Source organism: Plodia interpunctella, chromosome 16 (genome assembly GCF_027563975.2).
Source record: "Plodia interpunctella isolate USDA-ARS_2022_Savannah chromosome 16, ilPloInte3.2, whole genome shotgun sequence".
NCBI lineage: Eukaryota > Metazoa > Arthropoda > Insecta > Lepidoptera > Pyralidae > Plodia > Plodia interpunctella.
In genome coordinates, this window is record NC_071309.1 from 3,133,178 (window position 1) to 3,158,783 (window position 25,606).

The window sequence follows — 25,606 nt, forward strand, 5'->3', positions numbered from 1 at the left end:
GATACTGACAGACGCTCGCGTGTTTGTCGTGTTTGCCTTTCACTTTAAGAGGTAGACGCTATGAAAGTTATGTGCTACTATGGAGTAACAAATAACTTCATCAGGAATGATATAGAAAATATGGAATGGCATAAAAATTACACCGGGATGGTAATTAAAATTCGGTTTAAAATTAAAATCGTATGTTGGGAAATTATGCTCGTATTTAAAAATCATATCATCATGTATCATCATCATCATCATCATGTAGTTAACATATGCATCCGATTTTTTCCTATTTTCCTTCTTTAAAGGCAATATATTTATTCCAAAATTTCGTTCGGCAATGGAGGATGTGAATACATCTGTTTTACAATATATAAAATCGTAAAAAATGAAAATTAGTTATTTCAGGTATCCCCTTATTGCGATCAAATTGTAGAGGAGCTGATAAAGTCCATACTTAGTTGCTGCTATCAGAGTTTGCGGTTTGATAACATTATGATAATGACAATAGCTAACGACGAATATTCGGCTGATGATGCTAATTAAATAAAGCTATCTATGTATACAGTCAACAGCACAGGATCGGTTCAACATAGAGTGATGCCCCGTTGATCCGTTGCGCTCCGTCATCCTCCAGCACCGACGACGCAGAAATTGTACGGAGATTCGACGTACATCACCGCAGGTCAGTGTCAACACCGAAAACAACGGAGCCACAACGTGTTGCGTCGTCGAAACGGAGCACGACTGAACAATTGGGCTTGGCTCACAAAGACAAAGAAAACTAAAAACGACGGGCTAGCTAAGCTAGTTATTTTTCGTATGATAAATCGATGTAGCGTGCAATCAACGCAAGCGTAAGATAAATATCAGGATGTTATGAAATGCTTTATAATAAAACATTGCTGTCAACTACTACCTGGTGGTGCTGTTGACTGTATACATAGGGAGTTCGGTGGTAATATGTAGTAGGAGAAGGAGAGTAGCATTTTACACAATAAGTTAAATCTTCTTAATAAATAGATTAGAATCACATAGATCAATGTTAGATGCATTTATAATAGTTTACGTAGTCGGTATGTACTTTATAATTTATTATACAAGTGGCGACGAATTACCATAAAATTATTCATATACAAGTAGACCTTGGAAAAGGTACGTACAAAACGTAGACAGATTGCTACCGAGGTAGCACATCTAATTATGTTTTTTTATGGTCCTTTAGCAACAACTAGTTGTAGGAGTTTATTGGCAGGGTATAACTGTTCCTCTAATGAAGAAGCCGTCTCGTGGTCGTCGTCTGTCATATAATGGGGGGTGTTAGTGGATAAGATCTCAAACATGTTGTCTTTTGAGGCTTCTTGCAAAAATAAGACTTACTTATGTACCTCACCTGCTAATTAATTAATTTGTATATATTTATTGATATTCCAACACTTCAGAGTATGGTAATTAGGGGTAAGTATGAAATGGAGTAAAATAGTTGCGAACGTACATTCTTAGTATACAAAATTATTGGTATATATATACATACCGAAAAGCGAAAAACACGTATCACGAAATCTCGAAAACTACTGAGCCCATGAAGATGAAATTTTGCAGGAAGCTACATTGTGACTAGGAGACGCCAGTTTGTATGAAATTTCGTCATTTTTGAAGTGAGACACATGAAATTTTAGGTATAAACTAGTGATTAGTAAAATATAATAATGCAACAACTAGATTTTGAAAATTGCTTCTCTAGGGGAATTATGTAGCGGTGGAAATTTATGCGAAACTGAACTATTTTTGAAGAGAGGTCCATGAAATGTTCGGCACGCGTCGGTCACGGGAAGCGGGAGTGAGACACTAGCGGGAAATGGGATGGGGCACGTTACAAGAAAAAAAGGGACAATTTGTAGGGAACGGGACTGGACAAGTATCGAAACGAGACACGTAGCGGAAATCATAGCGGAAGCGTGGAATAGAACTAAAGATGACAAAAATACGAATTTGAATCATAGTAATCAATAATCTTAGAATACGCGATAAAATAATTAAAAGGTTACTTCGATTCCTTTTAAGAACTGAAAATCACGCGTGTAATTTGCGGACAAAAAGCTAGTAAATATGTATATAATTTATTTCAATATGTGTTTAATTTATCCACAAAATATTTGTAAAGAAACTTCAACGACAATAACTTTATCTTAACGCATTTTTGATTTCTTCCTCAGTCATAAAGCATCGAAGTCTACAGTCCGCTAACCTTCTTTTCTCCTTGGACAATTTTCATCACCATCCAAAATGTCGAACGACACGTATATCGTCCTAGCTTGACAACATCAAGCCAGCACTTTGTGGGTTCTCCTTCTGCCAGGTCCAGGCGACAGCGACATAGACAAACACAATGTTTCTACCTAATATTTTTTAAAGCAAGACATTTACTAACCTTAGGTTAGTTGGCTCTTCTCTGGTGTTTGTACAATTATTTTCAGTTGAATTCTTGTGTATGACACACTGAGTGTGGGTATGTTGCTGTTTGCAGCAATCGGGTAACAGAAAAAAAAACTTTTAGACTTTTAATTATTACATATTTATTTTTAAATCCACGAATGTCATTTTTATTATTCAATAAAATAAATTGATGGCACGGTTCTTTGGAATATATTAATCTAATAGTTTTGAACAAATGGAAGATTAAGTATAAAACATGATTTCGGATAATAATAAATAAATAAATAAATATATTAGGACAAATCACACAGATTGAACTAGCCCCAAAGTAAGTTCGAGACTTGTGTTATGGGATACTAACTCAACGATACTATATTTTATAACAAATACATATATAGATAAACATCCAAGACCCGGGCCAATCAGAAAAAGATCATTTTCCATCATGACCCGTCCGGGGATCGAACCCGGGACCTCTTGGTTCAGTGGCAAGAACCTTACCACTACGCCACCGAGGTCGTCATTATAGATAGTGTTATTAAACTCTCATTAGTAAGGTATAATATTTAGAAATTGTCATATCAACTTTTCTTTTCACCACCAACTTATAATGAATTTTCGTAGAAATTTTAAAGTATTTATATATAATCTTGTCGTAATAAAGGTAACTAATTATATTATATTTTGTTATTAATTAATTATCACAGTGATATTTATAAAACTAGTGTATATGTATTTATTTATTATTCGCTCGACTGAATTTAAAAACAAATATTCATATAATTTTCTTAGATAATAAACGACGTGAACAACTTATATAATAGCATTTGAGCAAATACATTAATGATTGCAATACATGGAATGATTTAGAGTAATTCTTATCATGTTTCACACAGCAGCTGTTCATTTGAATATAATATCTTTTTAATTTCCTCACATATCGGGGCATGAAAATAATTATACAGAAAAATAATTTAAAAAACATTGTGTAATCAAATTGTGTATTTTAGTTTTATATATTTGGATTAAAGAGATCTCAGATAAGAATATAAATTCGCAGATAATTATAAAATCAACAAAACATAAGATTTATTATATCTATTACGTACATTTCATAAATAAAATATATGATTTTAGTATCTGAACATAAATGATACCTATTTCATAAATCCATAGAATTATCCATAACACATTGTAACAAATATATGAATATTACTTTTAAATTCATATATTGATATATTGATCCATAGATTAGGAAGTCTACGCGTGCCACTCCTTTCAATCAATTTGGTCCTGTTTCACCAATTGCTGATAAAGTATCTGATAGTCTATATGTAACATATCGAACAGATAGCGTTAAAAATAATGTTTCATAAGAGGTAAGTCACTTCAGGCAGATTTATATAGCAGCTACTTTATCTGTTAGATTACAATACGATTTTTTATCAGAAGGTTGCGAAACAGACCCTTTTTTCTTTTTATTTATCAATGATAGATCCACGCCCGACCTGCCATTTTGTTCTATATATATATAAATGCTACTTATATGTAACCAATTAATCTACATTAAATAAATTGCCAAGTAGACATCATTTATACCATTTATACCTATGACTTCAAAATAATAATTATGTATTAGTAATTCTTGACGAGAATTTTCATAATACCTATTAGTTTAATGAAAATATAATCATCATTCGCTGAAAATTTTTTTTGTTCCAATCCACTTTTACAGCGAAAATTCAATGCATTATATAAAGAAAGAGATATAATAATGTCTCTTTTTATTTACTTAATATCTAATTGGTAAATATCGGAAGATAGATTTTGCCCGTAACTTCGAAAGTTCTTCAAAATGTTTTAATCCCGTTCTTTTCGGGAAATTCTTAGTGTTCCCTACACCTTTAAAGGAACCTAAATAAATACTAAATCCTGCATACTAAGTATAATGATTTTTTATGTTGATATATCAACAATCGGCGCCAAAATAATAAAGTAGGGTAAGTACCTAATTAACTTTACGAACGAAACTAGATTTGAAGCGGGTTTTGTCTTTCTACAATCCGACATATAGATAGACTTTTTTATAATTATCTAGAAAATCCACATACCTAATATGTGTAACTAATTTATGTATTCAGACACCTAAGAATGAAGTATCGTTGTAAGTGAAGTTATTAATTCTAACAACCTTTTAATTTTTAATCCATTATAATATCTATTCGGCGGTAAGTTTCCATAATAAAATCTATGTTACCATTTATGTTTAAGCCTAAAATTAAGTATAAAATATGATATTAAAATGACACCAGTTCCAATGGCGAATAAAGCTATAACCACTATGAAATATTGTTCAGTGCTCATTTCAACATCTTTGATAAACTGCGCGGGTAGTCTGTAATGGCAGTAGAGGGCAGAGCAGGGTAGTTTCTCCCTCTCCATGCCAAATATGGAGAAGACAAGCCCGACGAGGCCGTGCTTCAGGAACGATATGTGGAAGATCCATTGTACGAACACAGGGGCATCGCTGTAGCGAAGGAAGAACCCAGAGAAGATGGTGAAGGGGAGGATGAAGAACGGGCCAAATATTACGCCATTCTGGAATATAATACAGAACAATTAATAATGAGATGATATGCCGGGTGCTTGGAATCGGTTTGTTGACAACTTTTTGTTGTACGTTACTATCGTTTCATTAATGAACTTAATCTATTAAATGACAGCGTAGCTTTACACAAAAGTGATCTTGTTATATAATTTCTTATGCTCCTATTGACAGAACCAAAGAATGAATAATAGTGAAAATTCTGCAAAAATGATACTTTTATTTTCTATACAATGTTAAGTAAGGACACTACAGTATAAAGAAGAGCTAATGGTAACGTGTACTTAAACAGACTCTGCTAAAAGTTAGTATTCTAAAATCAAAGCCTTTACTACTTTTAAAACTTATAAAAGTACTCATTAGAAGGAATTAAATTAACCTTGACATTAAACGTAGCCCCATTCAGTAAACCAAGACAGAGAGCGACACTGGACACCATGAGGAGTGTCCAGCAGAATCCGAAGAACCTCTTCGGCTCGGGTGGCTGGCCCGTCATCCAGTACACTATGCACGCATAGGTCAACGTGCATATACCCTGGGTTGGTAACGCTGACACCAGCGTGGAGCTGTAGTATGCTGCTGTCGAGTACCAGCGATTGAAGAACTCGCGGCGGACCACTGGTATTTCTTGGGGAACTGGAAATTGTAGAAATGTTACAATTAGGATATGTATCAATTATTTCTAAAAGTAGATATTGATATAACAGTTTAAAACCACCTTTATCATTTTGACTTCGAGGATTGTTCATATTTTACCAGAAATAAAATGTTGATGAAGTTGAATTTTCTAAGTCGTTGTGTATATTTTAATTCAATGGTGCTCTGGCTTGAAGAGTCGAACTAAAAGATACTCAGAAAATCCAATTTCTATCCAATGTTAATGCAGTTTGCGGTCGCCTTTTTGATACTACAACCATTTCGTGTGTAATATCGTATAAATCGGATTAGTTAAATAAATCAGCAGTCGATATATAACCATCATACTTGCAATTTTTTTAACTTACAATTGATGGTGACTGCGCTGAATGCGGTGAACATGAGGAACATAAGGCTGAAGTAAAGCATATTGTAGTTTTCGCGCACGTATCGCGCGTCGTGACCGATGTTGAAGAAGAGGAAGCCGATGAATAAAGCCATGAGGCAATGGATGCCAGTCAAGATCAACGTGAAACTGGGGTTTCGCCATATCGACTGGAAAACAAGAAAAATTTAAACAAAAATGCATAAATCTATACTATGTTTGAACTCATTAATTTAGTCATCGGCACTCGTCAAATCAATACATATAATAAAACAGTAGAAAAAAATTTCCTGTACATTGAATAAATTTACATAAAAATAAAATTAGGCGATAGAGCCTCTTCAACCAGTGTGTCCTCCCTACTATCACCTATGGTGCTGAGACACAAAAGGAACCATGTAAGATTGCAGTTGCGCAAAGGGCCATGGAACGAGCCATGATCGACATCAAATTACAAGATCGAGTTCGCAACCTGAAGATACGTCGTCGAACGAAAGTTCAAGACGTGGTCTCCAGAGTCGCGACATTAAAATGGAATTGGGCTGGGCACTTGGCTAGAAGGAATGATGGAAGGTGGAGTAAAGCTGTAACTGAGTGGTACTCCAGAACTGGAAAACGGAGCGTAGGACATCCGGCAGCTAGATGGGTCGACAATGTAAAGGAAATTGCTGGCAACAACTGGATGGGGATGGCCCAGGACAAAGATGTTTGGCGAAGATGGAAGGAGGCCTATGCCCAGCAGTGGGTCACGGAGGGCTGCAGATGATGATGATGATGAGGCGATAGAGCCACAGCAACAGAGTAAGAATTTGAAAAATTCTTACAGTGAGTTCAAATGTTTTTTTTTATGCACTAAACTCAGAACTTGTTTACCTTTTAAGACTTTTAAGACCTAACTTAGCGAAATCTGAAATTCAAGAGGTTTGCTTGGACTAAAACAAAATAGATAACGCAACACGCATTTATCAGAATAGATATATTACGGTATAGATAAATTTCTAGATGTCTGTGATAAAGCGATTGGGAAAGTCTATTTATGGTCTGCATACGAATAATAAAATTACCAGGATAGATCTCCGTGTTAATGTAGAAAACTGTCTCCAGAATGATGTAGAGTATGTACTTTTTAATGATAATAGAATCTTCTTCGTTGGGTCTTCCTTTGGTGGCGGTAATGTAGTCAGGTACACTTCGTTACATATCTTTATGTTTTTATCTGAAAGTAAAAATATAATTGATGATAAAGATGGTCTTGCTCGACATAAAAATATTAAAACTTCGTTTTTAGTGTACGGTTTTTCTCCACCACAATGTCATTTATAAAAATTACAAAATGGCCACGTTTTCTTTGAAAACTAATCAAATATGCCTTACTGAATGTTACCAAAAGTGCCCATATGCATAGTGCCTGGGCCTAAATCATAAAACAATACTTGCCATTTAGACTACTATCAGTCTCATTGCTAAGAATCCATTCATTGTTTCTTCCATTTTGAGAAAATTCTACGAGTACTTGTTGAATCTCATACTCTCCGCATAACTCAATCACTGGAATAAATAGAATGAAGTTAAGTAATACTGGTATCTTAATCACTATTCTTATGCATGCCTCTATAGCGAATTGGTACATGTTGGATTGATGTCGTCACAGAGGTTCCGCGTGCCATTGGTCTGATACATTGGCGTCGACCGTGCGAAGTAGAAAAAGTAGTAGAAGAAGGAAGAAACAAGGAAAATCTCAGTTGAGAAACGTAGTGATGTGAGTGGGCGTTTTGATATTCAACTGAATTAATTAACAGAAGAGTTAATCGGTTAAAGAGTTAAGGTTAATCGGGCAATTAATTTATTGCCCCTTTTCATAGGATATTTGAGTGTAAACTCCTTTTAAATCTCTCCCCTGTCCCACTCCCTGGAGAAATATATTGGAATGTATTTTGGATTGACAGCTATCTTATATACATTTCTACATATTTATTACACACAATATATTCGATTAACGGTAGAAGTATGACGGTTGCTGTTGGGTGAAATGGTCTCAGGATGGGAGGACCGACCACCCGGACAATAAATAAATGCTGATTGTTGTCTCTCTAATCTTAACATGTTTCCGGTTGATGTCAACCCTGCCTGATGTTAACCCTCCTCCCTAAGAAGGTTGATATCAGGCGGCATTGTAGTCGCCTCATATGACATCGGCGAGGACATGACATTCTATTCTGGAATCTAGAGCAGAACCGCACACCTCTTGTCTTTGGTTGCTGTGTCTACTCACAATGCTCCACTGGGTTGTGGTAGGGCTGGCACGGGCGGTCTATCCTTTTCAGGAACGGCAGCAAAGAGTCTACAGAGCCTATATACGCGCAGTTCCCGCCAACCAAAGCATACAGTCTGTCTATCAACGGAAGAAGGGTCGCAGATGGCTGATGCATCGTGATGACCACCGTCCGACCCTGCCGAGCCAGCTGGTGAAGAAGTTCTATTATTTTTTTTGTTACCGAGCTGTCGACTCCACTGAAAATAAAGGAATACAGAGTCACAACTAATATCAGATTGGGATTAAGATTAGTAGAGATATCACTATCATTGTATGTTAAAATAAAATCCCACGTCGCGTCTGTCGGCCTGTTCGTGATTATCTTGGGATTGTCAGATTGTCTATGTTTGCACTGGAACTGGGTTTTGGTTTATTTTAAGTAAGTTGTTTTAGTAAAGACGCGGAAAATGGCAATTTATAGCAAAGGTAAGTTGATGGAATGGTTTTGTAATGAGAAAAGCAGTGGAAAACTACGTACGAGATATAACATTCATATGATATAAATCACCTTGTATGATCTACGTTACTCTATTTAAATTATACTAACAGTAGAGGAAGTGGGCAATTATATTTTCAATGTTTTGGTTGTGTGCTGTGTGTTGTGTCATTGAATTAGGTTTGTTCTAAGTATATTCATATAGCTATGCTGTACATATACACAATAGTCAGTTACGAAACACAAAGTATCTACATCACAAGGTACATCGAAGTGGCAATGAACTAAAATCCATCGTAATCGATTAAGGATAAGATATCACTAGTCTATAGATGCCATTAATATATAAATATATTGAGAATACGTGTGCGTTGGAACATTTTTTATCATGTTTTATTTACTGAATAAAATGAGCCGAATTTTAATACTGTTAAGTTAGCATAAGCATCAATTATAAATGATCCCACCGCTGGGATACTGCACCTTATCAATACATATAATAAGACAGTAGAAAAGAAAATCATGTACATTGAATATATTTACTTAAAAACAAAATTAGGCGATAGAGTCATTGTAACAGAGAAAGAATTTGAAAAAAAAAAACTCTGTTTCAGCTTGATGAGCATTTCCTGTTGATGTATAAAATTCGAAGATCTGAAACACCTGAAGAAGAGTCATAATGGTCCAGCTAAACTATAGAAAATATATATTTCAGCCGTATTATCATCTTCTGTATATAGGTATCGTTACGCTTTGTCTGTACAGTTAAATTTCTCTAATAATTTTGACTCCTTGTTCGGCCACGCGAACGAAGTCGCGGGCATTAGCTAGTGGATGGATAAGGATTATGCTCATTAGGATAAAAACTCTTCGTGGGGATTTCAATAAATATGACTTTTGAGAGTTGGTAATCTCTTCTCTTTCCCTTTGTTGACTTTTACAATCTGCGCGGGAGGAGAAGTAGCATCAACGTTCTATTTAGTGGTTACCGACCATCTAAGGTTCTAGGACAAGTGTTGGTGAGTCACTCCACTGAGTGACAACTGACTACAGATGACTGTATCTACTATTTCGAAGTGATTATGTGCTATATCTGCTATAATATAATCAGTTAGAGATCGAGTCAAGTTAAAGCACCACTTAGATAATTCAAGCAGACACCTGCGTCCTATCGTGTTATGATTCATTGATTTAAAAAATTTAGGACTACTTATCTATGATTCAATTTTTTTATTTATGTATGACTCATTTTCAGTTAACAGAGAGCTTTTATTACAAGTTAAGTAGTTAATAATGTAAGCCACAATTAAAAATGTAGACATACAAGATTTATCCCTGATATGACACGTATTCATATTATTTATCGACTTCTAGTTTGAGTACATATAGGTTTTTTTTATTATTCTACTTTTTCTTACTATCTAAAAGAGTTGTGATAGTAAGCTAAAAGGAATTAACGCAATAAGTTAAAGTATTTTTTTTTCTGTGAGTACGAACAAATAAACAGCCTTTGACGCTCTATAGCTGAAAAGGAAACCGTAAAAAAGCTTAGATGATATACGCTGACTATATTCAAATATAACTTAAACTTTACCTAGTTGGTTCGTCCAGGAACATGACAGGAGGATCGGTGACCAGCTCCTGGCCGATAGCCAGCCTCTTCTTCTGTCCCCCCGAGAGATCTCCCGCCCTCGTGTGTCGAGCCTCCACCAAGCTGAGGGATGTTACGATTTCGTTTATCTGAGAAAATAATAGTACATTGTCATACAAGCGCGCCAAATTTTGGTTCGTACATGCGAGGCTGCGATTCATGCGTAAGGCAAAGCCAAGCGCTACAATATAGCCGAGTTTGTTATTTTGTCATACCACGTTTTTTATACACATTTGAAATTCACACCGTCGAATAAACCATATATAGCTGTAATATTTCGAGGAAGTTTATTGAAATATATGAGTATATATATACCATATACATATGTTATTGTTTATTTACCAACTGTACATAATGTTATAGAAGTTATATGTCAATGTGATGCATTGGTTGAATTAAAAGGGGTCGGTAAAGTGCAAATATCGACGTATGAGTTATATTTATCGAAAACTGTTAAGGTTCATATGATTTCTAACTAGATTAAAGCGTGACAAAATGTGATAGGAATACAAACAAGAAAACACGATTTAGTAAACAAGATTTAGTTCCATACCCGTTTCTCCTTCTGCTCTTTGCTGACGTGGTTCCCGAGCCTGAGCTCGGCGGCTATCGTGAGATTCTCCTGGATGGTCAGCATGTCCTGCAGCTGGTCGTCCTGCAGGATATAGCACGACTGTCTGCGGAACGTGTTCTCATCTCGTAGCCGCCCGTTCACGTATATATCGCCGCTTGTTGCTTTCCTGAAAGGAAAATTAGACCACTTTAAATAACTATAAGCAACAAACTTATTGTTTTTAAATGAAATGAAATCATTTATTTATGTGAAACATGGTAAAAGATGTATATAATGCAGATAATATAGGTAAGGACCAACATGTCTCGCCATCAAGAGGGCATGTAAATTTAATTATTAATGCGTAATTATAACAATTCAATTATTCATGTTATTGAGATTTTCTACTTTTCTATACATGTTTGCCAGAAAGCGATAATGTCGGCCATGCATATTAAAAACATAAATTATTTAAAAACAAAAATTATGACTATTTCGTGGCCTAAAATTCTTCCATGTCATAGAAACATTGGTCAAGTAACCATTTTTTCAATTTATTCTTAAAATATTTTTGTGTCTCTAATTGCTTTGGGTAATTTGTTATTGTTATGCCTCTCCGCTTCCACCAAACGCTAAGGATTTTAATGAGGTTTTCACTATTTACTCTCTCTCTCATAAGAGATTTCCCGGTTTCTTCGGCAGCCGCAGAGCGTCGCAGCTCAGGGTCCGCTATCCTACTTTTTCTTTACTTCACACGTCTTCTCTCTGTGGTTATTACTATTACTACCACGGAGTAAAAACATAGAGGATAGCCGCCTTATATATTTTCGTACCTGTTTTATGATAATCTATATAAATTGTATTTATCATTAATTTTATCCATAACATTTTGTGTTTCATCCCAAAACTATCCGTCCTAATAAATAGGACGTTGTATTCAAAACCCATGAGACGAACATTGAACTAGTGGCTCTAAGAGTGGGTGAGCTGGTTTGAATATTTTAAAAGTAGATATGTGGTTCATAGTTACATCGTGGTAACCAGATGGAAACGGTTTCATCTCAGATAAAAGATTATTAACAAAATGGTAAATGAAATCAAAAACCTGCACTCTTAGTTGGTGATTTAATTATCAACTAGTCTGTGAAATTAAGAAGGCAATGGCAAACCTCTCCATTAATATTGCACAGAAATTCGTTGTGTCATATTCCACATAATGTGAAATATCATACTGTCAATTTGGGGATAGAGACAAAGACACACGTCAAATCATACAGCAATTAATTTTTCCGTACAGCATAGTAAGTAATCGTTGCCTAAGCTATGTGTAAACATGAAATAAATATTCTTTAAGGAGAATTATTTTTACAGTCTTATGACTTATATATATCTCCATCATTAATACTTGTAATTCGTACCAAGTATTACCAAGGAAGCAGTGAGTTAACGATCTCTTCCTCATGTCTCACATACAGACAGACAACAATGCAATTTAATGAAAAACTAGTACAATTAATAAAAATAAAATGTTCATAACATGACGTTAAAAGACAGAGTAATGTAAACTGAGGCGACAATAAAACGTAGACATGCGAAGTAATAAATTTAAAATAATTCTTTGCGTGAAACAATAAAATGGTATAAAATTGTTGACATACTTGAAAAGTTTGACATTATGTTTGAATGTATGTATGAATGTATTCGCCTAAAATTAGATTAAACTATATTATGTGAATAAACCTTGTTATATATAACATTGCAACTTTTTATCACAGCGTATATATAACGCCGGCTCCACACTGTAGTCGAACAGTTTGCAAAACTTTGGATGATTCGGTATGTTACTGGTTTTTCATTGCGGTAAATAAAAACACTAATACTAACTACGCAATGTTCACGCATTCGCGTCCGCGTGTATGTTGAGCTGGCATGTTGGTTGATTTTTGTATTGTTCTGGACTACAGTACATGTATGTGTTTAAAGTGCGGTAACAAACAAAGAATAAACATTTTTAGAACAAATTGCTTTGTTTTTAAGTTTTATACACTGTGATAAAATTTTTTACAGAAACTAAGGCACTGGAAATCTCGCATTGTTACCAAGTTTCACATTAATTTAAAATTTTTAACTGTTTATCAAAATCAGTATATGCCTTTTGTGAATCATGAGTACCGCCAATATTTTTGTTTTTATTTATTGTTATTTTTTTACTCATACATAATTTTGTATGGTTTATACGTTTTAAGATTACAAAAATGTTCTAATCGTAATACTTTACATATCGGTGTCCTAATTGGCGGTGAGTAATTGGTGACAATACAACAACGCAGTGCACAAACATTCATAGGGACCACAATGTATTGAACTTTGTACTCATAATGAGATAAGGACCTCCGTTTCCTAGTTATTGTTCCTAGCGATTGTTTCGCACCTTCATAAAATTAGGTATACAGATGTGCTAGGAAAGTACCTTAGATACATATTATAATTTATTAGTAGTACTTTCACTGCTTACATAGGTATTAAGTTAAAACAGTTAACGAAATTAGATAATATTTTATCTTTCTCTCATTTTTGTGTATCCAGGGCTGTGACGCTGCGGAGCCTGGGGTCAGCGTAAAAATAAACTTTTGAAGATTTAGCTGGGATTTTATAACAGGCCGCTTTCATAACTTCCACCCTCCTTGGGAATGCTCTAGACGACAAGGCTAGGTATATGTCTCATAGTCGCCTCGTACGACGACATCCATGGGAAAATAAGGTGGTTAGAATGGAATGGTCTCATTCCAACTACCTTATTCCGGAATCACGTATGCCATGTTCTATATTATTTGTTTTGAAAAAAATCCAAAAATACCTTATGCCTAATATTTTTTGAATACTAAAACAAAATATTTTTTTAACGAGAAAAAATACTCTCCAACGCTTTGCGGCTGAGGAAGCTGGAAAAATTATTATATGAGAAAAATAGAAGAAGATAAAGTCATTTATTTGATATATTCTTTAAACTAAGGATAAATCCGTTACAAAGATCGAAAATGTACCAAGTATCATCAGTAAATTAGCGAGTTACGTATGTATTATCGAATACTGATGACCCCGTGATCTGTTTTTGATAGCTGACCATGTCACTCTATTATAACGAGTATAATCTTGTTGGTATGCAATGTCCCCAATTTGATTGTCACCATTAGTGTAAGATTTTTCTCTGGGACAAGTGAAACTTTTTCAGCCCCCGATTGCAGAAGAATGAAGTAATAATTACGTTATGTTATTAAAAAGATAGACAACAATCAACGGTACACACTATACTGTAAGTACAAATATAATATGGTATTATAAAATTAATATAACATTATAAAAATTCGGCAAGGCAACAACGGCAGAATTCGTGATTGGGTGCGAGTCAGAGGTGAAGGTACTCTAATATGTAAATGAACTCACGTTTTAGTCGCAAATTTTAGATATCTCTTCTTAGCAATAAGTCGCCAGAACTTATATCATTACAATACAAAACAATATTTCTTTAAAATCTCTTTGTATTTGTGTAATTTTATAACGTCGTCTAGGAAAAACTCTTATAAATAACAAATTTTCCGTTCACTGGGAATCAAATGAATTTTGTTTGTATTTTTGTAATCGTTTCACGTTACAGCTCGAGGTTGTTATTATTAAAAACATCTAGTTTTTCATAATTTAAATGATAGTGATTGATAGAATGTCAAAAATTATTGCCTAAATAACCTCTTGAAACAATACCTATGTATGTAGATCTTTTGTGTCCGTCTCTTGTGCCCAAATCGTATGTCGTGTACATTCAATGTACATTTTTAGAATTATTTAAGTATTTAACTTACAAATATTTATCATTTGTTTAAGTTTGGCCTAAGATGTATTTTGTACTTCTTCCTGTTTTCTTATGGAGTTTTGTGATTATACAGGTGATTTTTTTTATTCCTTGGCATCATTTTTCCTACATGCTCAATCTATTCGTGGTTGCTCCCAGAGAAATTGTTATGCATCATGGACTATATAAGCATGTATACAAAAAGATAACAAAGTATAAAAAATCACTCCTGTATGTTGATTTCCATTAAACATATTTTTAGGTGAAATGACCAGATTAAACTCTGATCACCTTTCATATTGGATCATTGAGATATTTCGAGCAGTAAACTCATTAGAAATTACATATAATATTGCAAAATCTAGGTAAACCGACACTACTCCTGTAGCTTGAAGAGATAAAGACGTGAGTTCGAGAAATCATTGTATTTTAAAGAAATATACAAGTTATCAAAATCTAAAGAGGTATCTATGTTTACATTTCAAACGAAAACGGCTCAAGGGGAGAATGTCTTAAAATGTTGGTGAATCCTTTAAATAGCTGAAATAGAAACAAATTTATGTTTACTTGCAGTTTGTTTTGCTGTCATTATTCTTAACGCGTCATAGCAGATAATATTCTTTGATAATTCTATGACCTTTCTTCGATGATGTGAATGAACATAGTGCGACAAAATTCAAATGTATTTATACAAAAACAATCAATTACAAGTAATCATCAAGAAGGAATCGAGCGTGGGCAATGGGTAACTCTACAAAGATATAATATTATGTACTCGTGATTGTAAAATAGAATCTATGAGTACACGTACGTATAATCTATTGTGTATATGATCATATGTTTTAAAGGATCGTATTAGGCCGGTTTCTTCTTCCAAGATATGAGAAAAACTGAGTGAAGGTGTATTTACACACACCACAACAAAAATATTTCATTTTTTCCAAACAGTTACATGTAATAAAAAGCAGTACTTAAAAATAACTTCCTCCTTGGTTTTATTAATTTTGTACTTAACTAGTTATGGTGTTCACAAAATAAATTGAGGTGAACGCGGGGTCAAGTTCAAGTAGGTACGCAATTTGCTGCATAAAGTCGTCGGCACTTATTTATTTTGACGGAGTTCTATTCTAACAGGTATAATAAATGCGAAAGTTTGTGAGGATGTATGTGTGTACGTGAAGTTAGACCATCCGCTATACTGTCACCCGCTAACTGTGAAAGCCACATCAAATTCCATCTAATAGTTTCTGCGTGATGCGCGAACGAACATACAGTCACACAAACATTCTAAAAAATGTTTTGGCTTCCATAAAGACCCCTCATAGTTATTTTGCTTTAATATCTCCCATGTACAGATATCGCGATTGTCCGTCATACCAGTCATAGTGTGACTGTGGAGAAAAGAAATCTTCCGTTTCACACTAGTGTGACAACATGGTGTGTGAGCCAGAGAGAGTCGATACCCCAAAATAACAGCAAAATTGCCAAATGAGCGTATGCTAGTATTTTTCTTGTTTTTAGTTGAAAATCATGTGTGACATTTAAAACATTTTTTTTCTCCTTCAATAGGTAGTTAGAAAATTATATTTACTTTAAATATTTTACGCATAGATACCTACCTACTTATGTGTACAATGTCACTTTGTAGTCTCATTATTATGTATATTATATTATTGATTTTTAATGCAGTTTTGCATGTGTTTGTTAAATCGAGCATGTGGCACATAATGAGGGTAAAGTACGTAATAGATGGCTACGTAAATGGGTTCAGAAAATAGCTTTAATAATAAACAATTAACTCTCGAAGATAGCTATAATCTATATCTATACTAATTTGATACTAATGGTATAACGCGGAATGATTTGTTTGTTTGATATCGAGCACAGAAATCTTAATAATATTCAGAACTAGTTTGAATTTTGTGACCAACTAAAATGTAAAATTTACCAGTGACCCAGCCTGAGTAAAACAATAATAAATTATATAACTAAACGTTTCACCAGAATCACCCTATTGGTGAAAACCGTAGAAAAATATGTTCGGTAGTTTTTGAGTTTATCGCCTTCATACAGACAGAATGATTTGGATGTAAAGATCATTTTATATTGGGTTTAGCACAGCTCGGCTACTACGAGTACTTGACTTACATATTTCTAATTTTGGTCATCGGATCAACAATCTTCTCTGTCTGTAAGTATAAAATAAAAAACAAGCAAGGAAAATAATTTCCAGACATTGACATTCTTATAAGAATAAGATAAGATAAGAAATAAATTGTTGAAAAGTATTACGGTGGTTTATTTTCTCCATTGTTTACTTTATTTTTATCACAAACATTCAACACCTTCTGTATGTTACCTTCGATTGTTCAATAAAGTGTTAATAAATCATTTGATTTATGAATAGTTATTACCTTTCGTTTAGATATCCCGAATAGTTTATTGAAACGTAAACCTGTTCAGTATCACTGTCATTAACGTTGAATATAATTCTATACACAGTAGCTTGACTTTCAGTCGACTGTATTAACCATAAACGAAATCTTTCTTACGAATTATTGCGATTCATTGCATTCAAGCAGTTTTATAATATATTGCGTTCAGGGAGACCGACAGACACAGTTGAAGATTCTTCTTATTACTTATATATATTATATATGTGTTTGTATTTCATGATTGTAGGTTTAGTTAAATTATTCTAGATGATCCAAACAGAGGCGGCTCTAGCCCATGTAGCGCCCGTGTACAATCAATACCCTGGCGCCCACTTGAGATAAATGTGACGATCGCCTAAAAAAAGGTGGCGAACGGCTTTTCGACGCCCCCTAACAACCGGCGGCTATGTGGGCCGTTCTATAGGGAAAGACGCCCTAACATACTAGTAACTAAAGTATAAGATTGATATTTTGTATACCTTACAAATATACCGTACAAAGGTCAAGAGATACTTATTTGAATTCATTAAGATAATATTAAGTGATGTAATTTCGGTTATAAATACCAATGTCACAGACATACAAGATAAAGCACGATTATATTATGTAAACCACTTCTTCTCAATTAGAATCAGTAAATACATAGTGTACAATGAAGCATAAAATATTATATCTGTTAGTTTTTTGATTTCTAAACCTAAATATACCTCCTAAATTGGAACTTTTTCATCGCTTGCAGTATCTGATAATCTATGTAACACATCGAACAGATAGTGATGAAAATTGTGTAAAATATATAAATGGCCAATCATTGTTTGTATGTTTGTTCACGCATAACGCAAAAAGTACTGGATGGATTTTGATGCGAATTTTACAGTTGTATAGCGGAAAGTCTAACTTAAAATTTAGTATAGGTTTCATCGCGTTATATTGCTTTGAACCAGAGATATCGATAATAATAATTTATGAGCGGACGCACAAAATAAACGCGGGTGAAGTTGCGGGCAATAGCTAAGCTAGTGAGTATGTGCTTGATTGGGATTATGTGCCAACATCGATTAATATGTAAAAGCATAATTGATTAACTATTGTTTAAATATTAATTAAGTAATAGTGTTGTGAGTCACTTCAGATTATTTTATAAGTAGTATGTGAATCATCGATTAATAATCGAAGCGTCTGTTGAAAAAATATATTATAAGTTTTACGAGTAGTAATCCAGATCATTTGTATAATAAATTGTTGAAAGTTGGAAGATAAAATCTGCGTTATTTTCATTTTAGTATTTCTTAAATTTTGACTTTTATTGTGTAGGCTTTTTATAGTAACGAATATTAATGCTCTTCATATGCAAATGGAAATCGATACAATAGTTTGTTACCCGTGATTCTTCTACCATCCTTCCGAGTAGGAAGTAGTTTTAAAACTGGTTTTGGCATTTGTTATCACTTTTTTTTTATTTGTCTGACAAGATATTTTTGCAAGATTTTGTGATAACAAATTGAAATCTTTCCCATGTATAAACACGGGAAAGATTTTAATTTCCACTAAAGGCCCGTACCGGCTTCGCTCGGGTACAACATAATAAATTATTTACCTAAACCTTCCTCCGTAATCTCACTATCTATTGGTGAACACGGCATGAAAATCCGTTCAGTAATTTTTCAATTTATCTTGAAACACACAGACACTTGAACAGACAGACAGACGCGGTAGAGGACCTCGTTAATGTTTGACGATGATGATTAAGGATAGATATCACTATTGTCCATTTTATCTACAAAATGAAATAGCCTTGCAGATTAGATATTTTCTAAATTGTTACATAATTTTTAAGAAAAATAACATATATTTTGATAGATAAAACAACAACCTACATTTTAATTCTTACTAACATAGTTGTTTAAGTCTTTTACTAATATAATATGGACTTGTATTGTATATTGTGCATAGTCTGAAATAAATATTTTCATTCATTCAAAACTCTTAAATGGAAATGCGACGACGATATTATTTTGAGAACCAAAACTCTTGATTTTTAAATTGAGATTTATTAAATCTACTTGATTACTTGATTAATAAGTCTTATTTATTGATTAATAAATCTACATATGTGAGATACCTAAGACATAATGGAACAGACAAGACAAGAATATATACAATACATAGCTCAATAATATCAATAGACATGAACACGACACTGCTGCGTGGCGAACGTCAATACACTACCGTTACTATTTGCAATGCGGTGTCGGTTGCTTTGCTACAAAAGCTAAAATTTAAAATCAACACTATGTATAATATCCTTAACGAATATTTTTAAGGATTAAAAATTAATTATGATTCACAATGCCTAGATAGGTAAATTTAAACCATATGTAAGTACCTACATTTACAAATTAGTTATAGAATAAATTAATATGACAATAGATACTAGCTTTTCTACGCGGTTCCACTCCTTAAATGTGGCTATTATAAAATCACGAGTGTAAAGTCACAAACACATACACACTATACAGTTCATTTCTAAAACTAAGAATTTTAAATGATACATTCGCACTTTGAATACGTAACTATCTACAAATGAACTGGACTTAGTACGAAAAATTAAAAAACGTGCTAAGTACCGTTAATACAATGTTAACTAAACACAATGCAAAAATACTGGCTACAAGGAACCGGTAATTTGTACATTGCTTCTTTAAGAAACTAACATTAGAATATTTATTACTAAGCGCTTAATATTTCTACTTTCTAAACTTCTAAACTTATTTCTACCCTCTGCGGGATCCGCACCTAGCGGATCTACCACAGAAGAAAAGAGTAGCTTCAAAATGAAGAACGAATGAAATGAAAAAGAAAAGTTTAAACAGCAAAATCAAGTAGACACTAACGTGTATCCAGCCAGTATGTCCATGAGGGAGCTCTTGCCTGCGCCAGATTGCCCGATGATGACGTTCAGCTCTCCAGAGTTGAAGGTTCCGTTCACGTCCCGAAGGATTGTCTTTCTGCCTGAAAATAGGACAGCAGTTTTAATTTTTTTTTTTCTTCTTTTTGCTTTTATTTATTACGAACCAGTCAGTCTGTCCTTATTACTGTTTATTCATTGGTCTACTTGAACACTTAAAAAAACTAGCAACAATAAAATAAATAAAACATTTTGTTTAAATTCAGAAAAAGTATCGAGTTCTATCAAGGAATTTCCTTAAGATTCTACTTTAAATTTTATGTAAATACCTTTTAGTTTTTTTTTTAATTATTCAATCTTGATGATTATAACATTTATCTCAGATCATTTATCCTTAGTATTCCCTAAGTTACAATTCTTCAATATAGTGGGCCGTATTTTTGTTTGGCTACTTAACACAGTATTATGAAAATGTAAATATTTTATGTTTTCTATGCGCGGGGTCAAAGGAGGCTGTATATCACTCAAAAAGTTAATTTTAATATAATATTCATATTGAATTAATTAACGTCTCAGTACTATTATGAACATTTACAATAACTTGAAAGTTGACATGCGTCATAAGGGGCGGGGAAATGTTGTATTTTTTGCAGAAAACGTCAGAAACTACCACTTATTTTATTACTGAGCGACACTGATTAAAAAAAAATATTAATTTTATTCATATGTAAATAATATAGGTATATTTGCTTATTTTAATTTCTTTCTAAAAAAACTTGCGGCTCTTTCCGGCTTCGCACGTGTAAAAACATAATATATTATATTATATATACGTAATCCTTCCTCTGGAATTACACTGTCTGTTGGTGAATCCTTGCAAAGCTGTCTAAATGCTTTAATTCAGTAATAATCACTAATTGGTCACGCACGCTTCTGTCGGATAGTTTTGATTAAAGTTCATTAGGTTATCACGTGAACTTTTTATCTGTATAAATAAAATTCCCGACGATATCAGTGTGGTCACCCAAGACATTGACATCTGGTGGGCGGTGTTGTGCAAAGAATGTATTTGGAAACTGGTCTTTGCGAATTGTTATCACAAATATATTAAGTAAGGAATGTTTGTTCAACTTTAGGAAAATGTATAACTTTTTTTATTATGAACGCGCAGAGTTATATCCCAATATTTCAACAAACATATTAGAAATTAGCACATCTAATTTTTTTTTTAAATAATAGTGACACGGCAGTCGATGGACACCTGCAACCCGTTATGGGTCACCGACTTTTTCTTTCTTGAAATTTCATCAACAGACAAAAACCTAATAAAATAAAACGTTACACCTGGAGTAATGTCATATGCATATAATAAGACTTGTGGCTAAAATATGGCATGTCTGGAGCCGTATGAAATATGATGCTGGAGTGGAGACGAATAGTAAGAATAAGTTAGACTGAAAAGAAGACGAACATTGAAGTTTGCTTCTTTCTTACTTTGTCACATATACTGTGACAAATTTTATTCCATAATTTCTAAAAGCATCAGCATCACTAGCTAAAAAGTTGGTAAGGTAGTTAATATTAGCTGAAAAGTTTTTGAGAAAAGATCTTTGTTAAGTTATAAAGTTATCGAAACGGGACCCAGAAAGATGTTAGGCTACCTTGTACAACATGACAACGTGGAAGGAAAAATAGAAGATAGAAGAGGAAAGTCATAAGAAGGGCTTACATAGATAAAATAAATATTAGCAATGTCTTTATGTCTACTTTATTATGGGCTACCTGTCGCATTGCCACCTGTCGCTTTCGATAGAGACAGCAATAATATTAAAATTCCATAAGCTCGTGTGTCCAGCCGTTGGCGCCCGCGCAATTTTATTAAATAGACCTAGAGGACGAGTTCGAACTCGAAACCGTTATTTTATAAGAATAGAACTACATTATATCGGCTTGCCCCCGGCTTATTGGGGTAAAACAATAATAATTGTTTTAATCATTTTTACAAATCTGTTAAAAAGCTCATATATTCCATAAAAATAAAAACAATGTTAATATAGATTGTAAAAGAAAAACTCTATCACTCACTCAGAATAAATGGTATTAATGTACAAATAGAATCGAGATATATATTATATTTTCTGTGGGACAATAGCATGTTGCTATAAAAGAAAAGTTAATTCTACATGTAGGATTAAGATTTATTGTAACATTACATTGTAAATAATGTGAACGGATGTTTTTGTAAAAAATTGTCTTTTGTCTTGGTCTGGAATAATAATCTTTTATTGTTGTTTATTGAAAACCTATTTCAAATAAATTATGTAGATATTTATGAAGGTATTAAATATATTGATATTATTTGTACCATATTGTTATCCAGTATTAATTGTTATTATTTAATGGCTGGCAATTTTAAACACGCTTATCAGCTAATGCTACCTGATGAAAGCAACCAAGTGTTTTAATGAATGCAAAATAGGTGAAATTAAATCATGTGTGTGATACATGGTCCATATTTTTTGTTCAGTAATTTCTACAACAAATTATCATAGTCGATTATTGTCAATACTGTCGAGTTGTCATGTGTGTGTGACTGAGTTATCTGTTTCATAAGATTAGGGTAGAAAACTTGGAGAGAACAAGTTTTCTAGAGTCCTGAAGAAAAAAGAAGTCTAGATGAAATGTCCCTACACTTCTTCTTTTTGGCGTTCTTTTATATTATAAAGAGAAGAGATTTGTGTTTGGAACTGGTAAGCTCGAAAACTATTAGACCGATTTTGACGAAATTTGACACAGAGACAGACGAAACATGAGGACGACCAGGATTGACATAGAATAGGGTGATTCCAAGTTTTATTATGGTTTTACCCGAGCGAAGCCGGGACGCGCTGCTAGTTTTTCATAAGAAGATGAATAAATAAAGAAGACAGGAAGTACAGCCCTGAGATACGTCATATGATGTTTAAAAGTTTAATCCCAGAATCGCATGATGAATGATGTTAATGTTCATTGCTAAGTGTGGCGTGGGCTCGTGTCGACTTGACCGGAATAACGTGATGTTTGCGGCAATTTCGTCCATTAAGAAGGTATGTCGGTGAGTTGGTCTATATTTTTATTCCAGTACATCTACATGGTAGGAAACTGTTCAGTATAGTACGCAAATAATAGTTCTATTGACCAATAGGTAAGTAAATCGTTTCTGCAAAGATACAAAAAGTGTAACGCAATCCGGGCTGTGGTTCCCGCGTCAGTTACTGCTTGTGGATCGAGTAGATGTCGCACAAGGTGACTAAGGGATTGACAGCTGATAAGCATAAATTAATTCCTAAGTTTATGATATACACGGACCCTGGACTTCGGGGCATCACAGCCAAGAATCAACTGGAAACATGAGGGATCAGAGCTGTAATGTTTTATCCTTTCATAAGACTCTTTTTTATTTTGTAGTCAGATGTACTAGACAAACTTCAAATGCCAGCAACCATTTTGTCGAAAGTCAATTGTCGCAATTAAATAGATGAAACGTCTCTCAAGCCTATGTAAATTAATACAATGTTTCGGCTATTTGCTAATGAGCAGATACAGTTAAATATACACAACCGAATGGATTACCAAAAGAAATTGAAGTAAATAGGGTAAACGGAAATGGTTGATAAGTAAAGTAAAGCTTCTCTTGTATGGTGATTGAAAAATATAAATGTAAAATAATTTACGAAACTTATACATCGATGAAATAAAATTGAATCAAATATATATTCAAACAATAAAATGTAACGTTATCCAATTTTAGAGATCTTATCGTGGATTAATTATAAATATTGAAACGTGTGTGTTAACTTTTATTAATCTCATTTAGGTATTTTAACCTTAGAAAATTAAAATGCCTTCAAACAATCAGTAATATCTTATCATAAAATTACATATACATATTTTTTACAACGGCTGATAAATATTTTATTAAACTATACGATCAAATTATTACCACACAGAAGATAGAATGCGCAACGTCTGGCAGAAATCACAACTTTGGACGATAACGCGGCCTTGTACAATTTATTTCGCAAATTATATGTTAATTTAATGAACAATATATTACAATTTTTAGTGATAAAATAAATGTTTCTCTATAAAAACTAGGTTTCAACTTATCAGATAACGAGAAAGGTAAACAATTTTGTAGTTGAAAAAATAGAGAGGTGCACCGTTTACGTTCTATTTTCTACGTTTATCTTAACTTTACACTTTGTTGTGTTTGTATTAAGGGAAACTATTGAACACATGTTGACAGTTGGCACACGTGCAGAGCGTGTCGTCTGGATTTCGAATCCCGAACTATCCCGCAATTAACTCCACCCACTCCGCAGCTAGAGCTACATTATAATGCCAATGACCCAGTACAGGCAATAATTGTTACATTTATATCGATCGTGGCGCTAAATGTATTCCCATATTACATTAACAAGGAACTCTAGTTTAAAAATACTCATAAAATAAGGTCTTACCTCCCGCCAAGATACCATGTCGGACATTGTAGTTGATATTCTCAAAGGAAATATTCAAAGAATATTCGGACGATGTGGAAGTGCTCTCCTGGGACTCGTCGCTCAACATTTTGATAATAAACACTCACTCACTAAACAATAAATAGGATTGCTTCCATCGCGCTACCGAACAAAGAATCGCGACGTACACAAAGGCGCTCGGCACACGAGCGGTGCTGCGCAAGAGTCTCTAAACACTGGACGGGATACTATCGGTCGTTCTCCCCACCACCAGATGTTCGTTTGTTCATGTGTCACTGATATACAATGACAGTAGATACTCATTCGTTATCATACGTATTACGTTTATCTGTAGATGAGTTTAATTAGTATTTTTATCAGTACCTTTTGTTCCAAACAAAGCGAGGCGAGTGTGAACCGCGGCGGTTTGAGGTCGAGTCGCGTTGAAGGAAATAGCCTTCGATCGTGTGCGAGGAAGCAGTTGTTAGCATTTGCAGACTATAAGGGATATCTTTGAACAAAACAGAACTTATTTGATTAATTAGAACGATTATAACGCGATACACGATAGGGATTACTATAATAGAAATAAGGAACCTTTGTGGAAGTATATTTGATAGTTGGTTGGGTAAATACTTACTATATAAAGTATTTAAAAAAATATGTCATTATTTCGTGATAACAATACATCCAAAGTCCAGGTTGTTGCCATTTAATAAGTCCTAATATTCATTCGCCGCTGTGGGGTGCCAATATAATTTGGTCCTTCGAGCCGGATATCTTTTCTTAGAAAAGATGAATGGGTGAAAAGGGGAATGCAGGCCATGTATGGGTTAATAAGGCAAATAAAGGAAATAGTGAAAAGTATAACAATTGGCAATGGAAAGGAATAAAAAATAACTAGTAAATAGTA

The 25,606-nt window shown here is 33.8% G+C and overlaps 1 protein-coding gene across 1 annotated transcript; it reads right to left on the reverse strand.

Annotated features, from left to right (window-relative positions):
* Positions 1-3,410: 3,410 nt before the first annotated feature.
* On the reverse strand, positions 3,411-24,934 carry LOC128676776 (ATP-binding cassette sub-family G member 4-like). The gene is made up of 10 exons (XM_053757100.2): positions 24,694-24,934; positions 20,178-20,295; positions 11,002-11,188; positions 10,392-10,537; positions 8,320-8,558; positions 7,485-7,595; positions 7,112-7,263; positions 6,031-6,217; positions 5,406-5,662; positions 3,411-5,019 (listed from the first exon to the last, which is right to left on the reverse strand). Exons 1-10 carry the CDS (start codon positions 24,800-24,802, stop codon positions 4,675-4,677), a joined length of 1,851 nt encoding a protein of 616 aa, XP_053613075.1. The 5' UTR covers positions 24,803-24,934; the 3' UTR covers positions 3,411-4,674.
* Positions 24,935-25,606: the final 672 nt, after the last annotated feature.